This window comes from Suncus etruscus, chromosome 10 (assembly GCF_024139225.1).
Source record: "Suncus etruscus isolate mSunEtr1 chromosome 10, mSunEtr1.pri.cur, whole genome shotgun sequence".
NCBI classification, from domain to species: Eukaryota; Metazoa; Chordata; class Mammalia; order Eulipotyphla; family Soricidae; genus Suncus; species Suncus etruscus.
This window is the reverse complement of record NC_064857.1, coordinates 11,231,182-11,243,512: the sequence shown is the minus strand read 5'-3', so window position 1 is coordinate 11,243,512 and position 12,331 is coordinate 11,231,182. Positions and strand designations below refer to the sequence as shown.

At 31.2% G+C, this 12,331-nt stretch overlaps 1 protein-coding gene across 1 annotated transcript in view; it reads left to right on the top strand.

Moving 5' to 3' along the window:
• The window catches only part of CNBD1 (cyclic nucleotide binding domain containing 1), a 226,598-nt gene that overhangs the window by 167,330 nt on the left and 46,937 nt on the right, over positions 1 to 12,331 (top strand). Inside the window, exons 7-8 of the mRNA XM_049782419.1 lie at positions 1,483 to 1,620; positions 3,671 to 3,803. Of these exons, the coding sequence (XP_049638376.1) occupies positions 1,483 to 1,620; positions 3,671 to 3,803 (271 nt within the window). The remainder of the gene's footprint in view (positions 1 to 1,482; positions 1,621 to 3,670; positions 3,804 to 12,331) is intronic.

Here is a 12,331-nt window from a genome sequence, read left to right as displayed (position 1 = left end):
ATATAGACAAAAACATTTTATTGTATTTACACCATCAGATTTAATGAAACATGGGTTCAGTGGAGTAAAAAATCTCATTACAAAGAAATGAAGCAAATTACAACTAATTTAATTATGGATATTTAAGAATAGTGAGTATAAAAGTTAATAAACACATTTTTTTTTTTTGGTTTTTGGGTCACACCCGGCGGTGCTCAGGGGTTATTCCTGGCTCCATGCTCAGAAATTGCTCCCGGCAGGCACGAGGGACCATATGGGACGCCGGGATTTGAACTGATGACCTTCTGCATGAAAGGCAAACGCCTTACCTCCATGCTATCTCTCCAGCCCCAATAAACACATTTTTAAACTAGTTTTATCTTTTATGTTAGGATCATTTTAACATTGTGAAATTTTTTATTTAATATAATTATCTGTTATTTTAATTTTCTGTGTGTAATATTGAATGTAGTTTATTTTAATAATTATAATTTCTATTTTTTTCAAATATATAAGTTTATTTTATTTACTCTTTTGTGTCTCATAACACAGTTGAGAAAGAAAATCTATTTAGTGTTTAGCCAATGTCTATGAAGATATTTTATGTTTTATGTGTGTTTTCTCGGGGTACACTGGTCCCCTCATTCTAAAGAAAATTTAGATTTATTGGTCTATCTAACCATTCTACTTGTTAGTGAACCCTGTAATGGAAAGATGGTTTCTTCAGTTTTTTTTTTTTTTTCATTTTTGGGCTACTGACACCTGATTATATATTTTATTGGTATTTTTGTTTGTCTTTTTTGGTTGGAGCCACACCAGTGATATTCAGAGATTGCTTCTGGCTCTGCACTCAGGAATTCCTCCTGGTGATATATAAGGGGCCATATTGGATGCTGAGTATTGGACCTAGGTCAACCATATGCAATGGATACACCTTTCCTACTGGACTATCTCTGCAGGCCAGTGTATTGACCAAACAAGCCATTGGATTTTACTCGTGTTTATATCAACTAATGTATGTCAAAATTGATTTTATTATGCAATATGAATCATTGCTTAAAGTTGCAGTACTAGGAACCAATGAGGGTGATAACTGAGGGTCTATAGTATATACGAATGATGTATGTAATATTTATTCATATGAACAGGTGAGAATTAAAATATACATAAATAACATGTATATATATATTTTATTATTTAGCATATATCTAATGAGTGCTGTGTAACAAATACTATTCCTGGTTTTTAATATAATTCATAAAATAAAACACAACATATATATTATCATTTCATATATTATGTTCTCCATTCTAATAAAAATAAATTTTTCCTGATATTAGGGAAGGATACTGACTAAAAAGTGTGATTCATTTATTCATATATTTGGGACTTGACATCTATTTCTCAACTTTACAGTATGCATTACTTCTATCACTACAACTTGCATTTTTTTGTTGATGTGCTTAAAACAATTTTAATTTCATATTGGTATTATTTTTACAGCTTGCACAATGGAGTACCTTTGGAACTCTTGAAACTACGCCTGAAGCTCAATCAGACACAAAAACGTATGCAGTGATCACAGAAGAAGACTGTGAAATAATTAAAATCCCTGCACAAAATTATGCAAATTTAAAATTGGTGTGGCTTTATCTTAAATATATTTATATCTGTATATATAAGTCCAATATAGATATAAATTTTAGCAATATTTTTCTACTTTATTTTTTTAATTCATTTACTTAAATATTATGGCTTCTACAGTTGTTTCTGGTACTCAATGTTCTGTACATCTTTCCTGCCACCAGTATAACATTTCTCAACCATTATCCCATGTTTCCCACTTTCCCCTTGGCAGAAAATAAATACTTTATTTTATATGGCTGAAAAATACTTCAGTAAAAGAAAATTTGTGAGAATTGTTACACAATGAGATTGCTAAGTCATTCATGGTTTATTAAGTTATTTGTTGGTAGTTGAACATTCTGTGTTGTTTTACTTTATTAAGATTAGCAGGTTTAATGATACTTTCCCATATAACTTGGTGTGCTACAATTAGGGTATCAGTACTGAGGAATTTAAAGGAACCCCATGATCGGAAGAAACGGGCCTATGAGTCAACATAGTGTGACTGTGGGATGTAGGTGTGGTTGCTGAGGGCTTCTGAAGTAAGATGTGGGAAAAGGCTGCCTACCCCATTTCAAGAATATCTGCAAACTTTCAGCTCAAAACCTGTTGTAACTTGAGAATTTTGTATGTTAGATTCTCTGCAGAGATTGTGAAGCAATGAAGTTGAATCTCGGCAGGGTAGAGGCTGTGGGTTGTTGCATCTGTCAGGGCTTTTGCATGTGGGAATTGACCTGCCCCCTCCTAAGGGCACCCCAAAATTTTCAGTTAAACTGTGGGTGTTCTTATTTATTTATTTATTTATTTATTTATTTATTTATTTATTTTTGGCTTGAATGGGTGTATGAAGCTGGGGCAATGAATTAACATCAGGTTTTCTTTAGATATATAGAGAAATAAATAAATATAGAGAAATAAAAAGTAGAGGCCTGTCATTACCTTTTTTTTTAAAATTACATTGACCTCAAGGCCATACAAATGTGGCTTATTTGATAGTGATAACAGCTTTGTGGGAAAATTTTTAACTATGCATATTTAGAGAACATCATGTCTTAAGTGCATGCATTTTTGAGTGTCAAAAGCATTTCATGTATTAGCATGACCAATCGACAAGATTAATTCCATGTATTAACTGTTTTGTTCTATTTATTTCAGGAAAAATTGCTAGAAGCCAATGATATAATTAAAATTTAAAGCACTTGATTTTTATGTCAGAAACCCTGAGCTAAATCCTTGGGTTTTATCTGACCAAGAAACAAACACATAGAACTAATGAACAAAAATAGTAGGAAATTATTGTCAAGTTCTTTCAGAGTTAGACATGTGAACCCCAAATTACCTGCATTCTTACCAAATTCTTTTTCTAAATTCTATTGTATTAAGATAATTTACTTATTAATTTTAGTTAAATTCTTAATTTGCTACTCTCTTCTTTCCTCTTTGATGGATGGTAGAGTTAAGTTTATATAAATGGTGGCATTGGGAGGCTTCCATGTCATTGATCTTAATGTCAGTTTCTTTCTAAGAAACTCACATTTATATTTTATACAGGGAACTCTTGTTAGCTGTTCTTAAGCTATTTGTGCTTTAGGATGTAGGATTTGTGCTTTAGGAAAGAGGTGAGATGGCAACCACAATTTTAGTTGGGATTTTTGTTAGGGTATCTTCCTACAAAATCTCATTGTCAATGGTACCAATGATGTTTTTAGAATTTTGTTTCCTTACATGAATGGATTTAAGCATAAATGGCTTACAATGTTTTGTATTTATTTTTTACTTTTAAAATAATCTGCATTACTTATGAGATAATATCTGACATAACTTTTAATTAAAACATCTATTTATTTTATTTTACTAAAAGTACAAAATGTACAAAGAGAGATTTAATTTAAACAATAGTTTTAGTATTAAATTTTAAAATGAAATCATAAAATTCTCTCCTTATAAAATCTAGATATCTGTTTTCATTAATCTGATTTATTTTTAATTTACTGACATTATTTTTATTCCTTTCTAACTCCTTTTAATTATCTAATACGGAATATTTGTCTATTGCTTTTATAAGGAAATAACAAAACATGAAACTAATAAAAAGGAAAAACTAATTAGGAAGTGTCCATATTACATGGAATTGCCTGCTGCCACCATAAGCAAGTTAGCGGCATTCATTAAGTGGAAAAAGTTTCCCCCGGGTCACGGTGAGTTTAATGAATTCTGAATGATTTCTTTTATGAAGTTAGAATTTTCTTCAGAAAATTACATTGAGCAATACATAGAGCAAATTACATTGCTCTAATTTCTTATGATTATGATCTATCAATATTTATCAATATTCTTATGATTATGTTTATCAATATTTCTTCATATGACTCTATAATATTTAAGTATTTACCTTTGATTTAAAAATTTAGATTATTCACATTTGTAAATTAAAAATTTTTCCCTATTTTCGTAAAAATTAGGTAAGCAAAGGGCTTATTGACACATCACTCTGTTATTCCCCTCAGCCTTCCATTTCTTGTTCTAGCTTGAGAAAATCAGGTGAAAATCAGGTTAAAATTAAAGAACCATGCAAGGAAAGGTTTAATCATTTGTTTCTAGTTGCATGCCAACTCAAGCAATCAGCTTGCTTACCTGTACCTATTTTATTATATTAGTATGGAATTTATGTATGATGACTAGATGAGGAATAGTTTTAGTGAAGTTATTTGTATTCTAGCATTCAACACAATGATACACAGTGTTTCTGGATTATGTTAACCCAAAGTTGTATATGGAGTTGACTCATTTTTCCTAATGGTTTCTCTACATGAGAGTCCAATAAATAAATAAATAAATAAATAAATAAATAAATAAATAAATAAATAATGACAACCGAAATGAACAAAATGCTTGTTGTATAGAGAACATATATTCTAGCTCTAACCCCAAATATAATATGATTTGAATGGGGATTTAAGAGAAGATAACTTAGTTATGAGTGAATAGATTAATGCCCTTCTCAACGATAAAAGAAAGATGATATCTCTCATAGGTCATGCCATACTATGGCGCTAGAAGACAACAGTTTGTAAACCAGGAGAAAGTGATCCCAACAAATTTTTAATTTGTGGCACCATGAACTTGAACTTCTGACCCTCCTTAACTATGAAACTAAGATATTTGCTGTACAAACACTTCATTTAAGAGATTTGTTCCAAATTGTTATGGTAGTTTTCTCTCTCTCTCTCTCTCTCTCTCTCTCTCTCTCTCTCTCTCTCTCTCTCTCTCTCTCTCTCTCTCTCTCTCTCTCTCTTTTGTAGTTCTCAATGTAATTATTTCTCTAACTGCATTCATCTTTGTGGTGAGCTTCATGTAGTGAACTGGAACTTACAGCCCTCCTCTCTTTTGTCTCTGAAAATTATTGCAATAATGTCTTTCATTTTTCTTAAAACCCGCAGATGAGAAAGACTATTCTGCTTCTATCTCTCTCCCTCTGACTTATTTCACTCAGCATAATAGATTCCATGGGACATTGGTGATGGGAATGTTGCACTGGTGAAGGGAGGTGTTCTTTACATGATTTAAACCCAACCACAATCATGTTTGTAGTCAAGGTATTTAAATAAAGATATTAATTTAAAAAAGAACTATAAAAATCACAATAAAATAGAATTGTTATTGAGATCTAAACATTCTTAACACAAGCACTATAACAGCTCTGGCAGAATCTTAGATTTTCTTCAGTACTCATTTTCCTTAGAAACAGTTTCAAATAACATTATGAAAATTTCAACTTTGCTTCATATTTTTATTAGCCAAAGAGTAGAAAATCTAGTATTTAATTAGAAAAACTTGAATCCAGCTCAAGCCCAGAGTGCTGTCATTTTAATGAGTGATATTTTGCCTAGTGGAGACCTTTAAATGAAGTGGAGACCTATAAATGAAGGTGCTCGGATGAAAAGTCTGAATTTAATGTTCATGATTTAACATTTTAATCATAAATATGTGGCTATGGAATCTGACTATTTCTGCTGTAGTGAAACAATAATATAATAAGAAAAAATGAGATTTAGTGTACAATGTTCTTCCATAGAACAAACTTCACAAACTGAGATTCCCTAAAAAACTTTTTACTTCTAGAGAGACAATAAATGCTTTACTAAATTTTGGCAATTTTTTCAGTGCTTAACATTTTATTATTTTTTAAAATATAGTTTAGCCCTGTAATAAATACATTTCTATTGCTTATAAACACTGAATATGAATCATTCTAAATTTGTGTGAAAAATTTATCATATGTAAATGTCATTTTCCAAAGTATATTATATATAGAAATGCAACAGTAGATTGAGTTGTAAAATATTGAAAATCAAGTGTTTATAAATTCAAAATATTATTTTTATAATGTTTCCAAATATTTGTGATATTTTTGTTTATCATGTATTACTTCAAAAAATAAAGCTTTGATTCATTAGTTTCCAGGATTAATTTAATAAGGCAATATTGTTCGGGTAAAGTTTGGGCTACATCAGGCAGTGAACAGGGCTTACATTTGACAACGTTTCAGTCCCAGTGATTGAATCAGGGTCTACTCAGCATGCAAGAGCCTAACCCGCTTTACTAGCCTTATGGCTCATTTTAGAGTTATTTTGTATTGAATATAGTATTGAATTTTGTCACTCTATCAAGATAATATTTTTTTCAGGTCATTTAAAAGTAAATAAATTATAATAAAACATTCTGAGTGTGAACCAACACAGCATGTATTTGAAATTATTAGTAAAGTTATGGGTTTTTATATTTGATTACTATTTTGATTTGTTTACTAATTTTTCTTATCTTAAAGATCTATTAAAATATTTAAATTAAGCATAAAAATTATGCATGCATAACTTGACACATATTTCTTAGACTAATGATTTCAAATTCCTTTTTCATAAAGCCTTTAAAATGATTTTGAAAATTATTGCTCTTGACATTCTATGATTATGTTGAATAATCTGAAATTACTATTATTTTTCAATTGATTTTAGAACATATAAGTATATAGTCTTATGCTTACACAGTTTAAAAAGTCATTTATCCTCCATGGGGAAGAGTGACAATTTTAATAGATGAACTTCAAAGAGCCTTTAAGCTCTGAAATACTATAATTCTTATAAATAAACATAACTAGGTGAGGAATATGGCCTGTCAAACTAATCACATTTTCTCTTATATGGTGACAAACTTAATATATCAAAAGGTAGCATTAGATATAATAGTTCTTGTTTTTCCTTGAGTTTTACTTTGACTTTTATCAGAAAATATAGCCAGGAGCGATTTCTGAGCGTATAGCCAGGAGTAACCCCTAAGCATCACTGGGTTTGTTCCCCCCACAAAAAAAAGAAAAAATATCGTCAAGTTGTACTTTCTTTCTGGGTTTCAAACTATCCATTGTGTGATTTTTCAAAGAATAGTTAACTGTGTTTTGATCTTATTTTAGACTCATATTGGATCAAGTTCTAAAAAGGTTAATTATTCAAAATCATGTTGGAATTTAGGAATATTTTATGAAAATCTATGAAATAAGCTTATTTCTGGCTACATTTTTCTTGTTCACTTTGCAAATATATTTTGTTTCTTTTTTTGTTTGTCTATTTTTTGGTCACAAAAATGCTGAAGATTTACTCCAATCTCTGCTAGAGAATCACTCCTGGTATGGTTTGGGAGACTTTATGAGGTTTTTCGATCAAACCCACATTTGTCACAAGCAAAACATATAGAAAATGTCAATCAATTTCTCACTAAACAAACATATCTCTAAGTGTATTATCTGTAGAATACTGACAAACTAAGGTGACACAAATGTATAATATTTTGTTGTGTTTTTTGGACAAATTTAGTGATACTTTTTTAATGTTATATTTTGATATATGAAACAGAGTAAAGATATTAAATAATTATAAGTTAATGTTTAAATTAAAAATAATAGCAATAGAATAACAAAAATTCTATTCTTATCAAACCCAAACTAAAATGATCAACACAGAACATGTATTTTGAAACTATATATGGTTTTTCTAGGCTATAAAAACTACCTTTTTACATTAAACTCTTTCATAATAAACTCTTTTCAATAAAGTTTTCATAAGTTCAAACTCAGTCTCATGTAACCCATGTGTACATGAGAAAAATTACGGTATTTTTAATATCATTAATTTCAATGTGTTGTTTCTCAATTCTTCTTGCTGCTTTTTTTTAATTTTGTGAATATTATATATTTTGTTTTGGTTTGGCTTCTGTTTCTTTGATTTTGGGCCACATCTGGTAGCTCATAGGGGTTACTCCTGACTCTGCACTCAGGAATCAGTCTTTGCTGGCTCAGAGGACCATATGGGATGTTGAGAATTGAATCAGGGTGGGCCACATGCAAGGCAAAAGTACTCCCCGCTGTCACTTGGACTCCAAAGTGAATATTGTTAGTGTAATTAACATATTTATTAACTCATTGAACATTCTAGTAGACATCACTGTTTCGAGTAGTTCTAAGTCCTCAATAAAATTTAGCATAAGTGACAAACACTTCACATACTCCCAGGCGCCCAGTGTCATAAAGCCTAAGCATTATCATTATTACATAGCAGTATGGCACATTTGTCACAACTGATGAATATCTGTTAAAATAGTGTCTATTGGGCCGGAGAGATAGCATGGAGGAAAGGCTTTTGCCTTGCATGCAGAAGGACGGTGGTTCGAATCCCGGCATCCCATATGGTCCCCCGAGCCCGCCAGGAGCGTTTTCTGAGTGTAGAGCCAGGAGTAGCCCCTGAGCGCTGCCGGATGTGACCCTAACCCCCCAAAGTGTCTATAAAGAAACAAAACTGAACAAAGGGTGACTCTTTATAATAGATATGGCTTGGGTCAGAACATATAATCTGCTATTATAGTATTATAAAGAAAAGATCATTACACTATAAAATTTCTATGCCAATACCAATATATTTGTCACACTTTCCTGATAGCCATTGATCTTTCTTTTTTATGTGTTTGGGTTTTTTTATATTATTTTAGTGTTACTGAATTAGAATTTTATGAAATAAAGCCTTTTAATACTATATTTTACTTAATAGTTGTGTTTGTCTCATCATGATTTTCATTTTAGCAGTGGAAGCTATTCCACTGTTAGAATATGCAAAAAATGTATATATACACATATACATCCATATACTGTTATTTATTTTAGCTGTCAATAGATTTTACTATTATCTATGTACAAGTCTTGTGGAAATAAATTTTGACTGATTTTGGTAAATATTAAGGAGTACAATTTCTAAATTATATGAAGATAATGTGTTTAATCTTGTGAAAAAATACCAAGTGATCTTCCAAAGTGATTGTATCATTTTCAATTTTCACTCTCAATGGAAGTTTCTATTGCTACATATCCTCACCATTATTTGTTGATGCCATGTATTAATCTTTTTCACTCAATAGATGTATAAGGGTATTTAACTCTTTAAATTTTTATTCCTTTGTCATATGATTGGAGGATCTGTTCATGACTTTATTTGTAATACGTATAACATTTTTGCAGAAGTGTCTGTTCAGATCTTTAGTTCATTTTTTAAAAAAAGTTATTGAGACCATCATGATTTACAAGTCATTCATAGTTATATCTCAGGCATAGAGTGACAGTTGGTGTTGAAAGGTCAATGTCAATCAACTGAGGACTAAGTCAAATTACTTTGACAAATATTCAGGGTGAAAGGCACCCTCACTATAAAATTTATGAGTTCTTATTCCTATTAGTTAAGAACTTCCTATGTGTAAAATTTCCCCATTTTAATATGCTTATGCAAAAAAGGAACAATGCCTCATGATACTACTGGTGTATATGGGGCTAAAAATAACAAGCTAACCAATCTCTATTAACCTGGTTCTAACCTGAATTTAGATTCCAAGAGAGACTTACTTATCTACTATAATTTCCAAGGGATGGGGAAAGCTACGTCTAACATATGGAAATATGCACTAGCAATTACTACTATTAAGAAAATGCATCTACAGATATATACAAAGGAAATATAGACATCCCCCTCAAGTCTTTTGAGCTAGTCGGGGTGAGAGGGGGATAAAATATAGAGCACAGTTTCATCCTATGCCATGCTTTATTGCTTGATTACATATTTTATTGACAGGGCAGTAAATACCTCTGTTTTTTCAAGTTGTTATTGGTAATAGTAATAATCACAGGAAAATGTTGCTTCATAAACATTTTAGTAGTATTCTTGAAATAAAAAATATAAAAAAATATTATAAATTCTCTTGGAATTTTTATAGTGATTGTATTGAATATGTATCCACTGTATTAAGTGGATAGAATTGTTTTAACTATGTTAATTATTTCAATATGTGAGTTGGGAATATTTGCCATGTATTTGTCTTCTTCAATGTTAACTGCAACACATTTTATATACGTCTTATACCACCTTTAAAAAAAAGTGATTTCCAGCTACCTTATCCCTTTTTGTGGATTCAAGTGGGAATTTTCACATTTCTTGTCAATGTTGAATTTGCACATAGATTTTCTTTTTTTCTTTTTTTTTTTTTGGGCCACACCCGGCGGTGCTCAGGGGTTACTCCTGGCTGTCTGCTCAGAAATAACTCCTGGCAGGCATGGGGGACCATGTGGGACACCGGGACTCGAACCAATCACGTTTGGTCCTGGATCGGCTGCTTGCAAGGCAAACACCACTGTGCTATCTCTCCGGGCCCGCACATAGATTTTCTATCTTGACTTTTTAACCTGATATTTTCAATTACAAATTACTGATTATAATATTTATAGTAAATCTTTCAGACTTTCTGTACATATTTTCAAGTGTAAATAGTGGTAGCTTACTTCTTTTCCAACTTAGATTCCTTTTACTCATTTTTATTGCTTAATTGCTATAGTTAAAACTTTACATCCAGTAGTAAAAATGAGTATTCTCATCTTATTCCTGATCCTAAATGAATAAATTTTACTTTTTTTTTGTCCATAGGACATGCTACTTTGTAGGTTGTATATGCCTGTCTTAAATATGTTAGAAACATTTCCATCTACTCAAATTTGTTGATTGTTACTTTCTAATCAAAATGAGTAGTACATCTAGTAACTCCTTCAGCTGTATCACTTGAAAAAATATAGTTTTCCTTTCTTTGTGTTGATGAAGTATATTACATCAATGTATTTGTGTATATTTAACAATATTATCAGTTCTTTATTAACAACATTAAAGGGATTTACTATCCGTAAGGTTGCTCATTAAATAATTTAGATAAAAAATAGATTTGTGACCATTGTTGTTTTTTTATTATAAATTCTTGGTATAATTTCTACTGTTGGTAGTATTTCTGTAGGTTGTTATAATGTGTGTCTATTCTTTTGTTTCTTTTTCACACCCTCTCTTTTGATGTTTTTGTGTGTGTAATGATCATTTTTTTTATTATAATTTTTGCTTTTCTAGTTTTGAGTTTACACATCACTTTGAATTCCCAGTAATAATATACAGCCTAGATTATTTTTAGTTGTAGATATTTTTCACATGTTATACTCTTGATCACTCTTAGGTATGCTTAGGGCATAATGTGCCACCAGGAAGTGAATTTAGGCCTGGCAGCCAACAAAGTAAGATAATTAGTCTCTTTATTATTTCTCCAGGTCCCATTATTCTATCCTTTAAATATTTTATTCTACTTGCTCCCTTCCAGGCAGTAGCATTTCTGTAAAAGTATCTGTTGCCAGTCATACATATATTTTTCAGATTTATTGAAAGTGTTTTTTTTCTCAATCAGCTGTCCTCAATCACATTCAGTGCTTGCGTATGTTAGTAAGCAACACTAAATTATACGATGTGTGGTAAGAAACAGTCTCTTGAAAGAAATGTTGTGTGTGACTTGTACATGTTTAAAGCCATGTAGTTATTTATTTTAATCAGTGTTTAATTAAATCCCCACGAGATATAGTTACAAAGTTGTTCAGGATTGAATTTCAGCTATAGAATCAATAACACCAATCCCTTCACCAGTGCACTTTTCCTGTCACCAGTGTTTCAAGTTGGTTTGCCCTTCTCTTCCTGCCTGCCCTCTGCCTCCACCCCAAGTTGCCTCTGTGGCAAATATTTTTTCTTCTCTTTTTCTCTTCCCCCTTTTCCCTTTTAAACACTGTGATTTGCAATATGGTTACAGAAGTGAGGTCATGCACATCACTTTGCCTCCTTTTTTCACCCAGTTCTTATCCCGAGTGATCAATTCCAACTATTCCTGTCATATTTGTCTCTTCTCTGCCCTAACTGTATTCACTTCCCAATTCATGCGGCTGTTTTCCTACCACGAACCAATCCTCTTTGTCCTCATCTTTATTGTCTAGGTATTATTACCATACTAATCTTTTTTATATTCCACAAATGAGTGTGCTCATTCTATATCTATCTCTCTCCCTCTGACTCATTTCAATCAGCATAATACTCTCCATATCCATCATGTATAAGCAAATTTTATTACTTCATTTTCCCTAACAGCTGCTTGTAGTCGATTGTGTAGATGCACTATCCACAATAACCAGAACTTGGAAACAAACCAAATATCCCTTTATAGTTGAGTTTTTGCTTTTCCTTGATAGATTTAGAATTTTATTTTATCTTTGAGTTGTTGCTATAAAGTCAAGAACTTTGTGGTATGTCTATTCTGGCATATTTTTCTGTGATATATTTTATTTTAC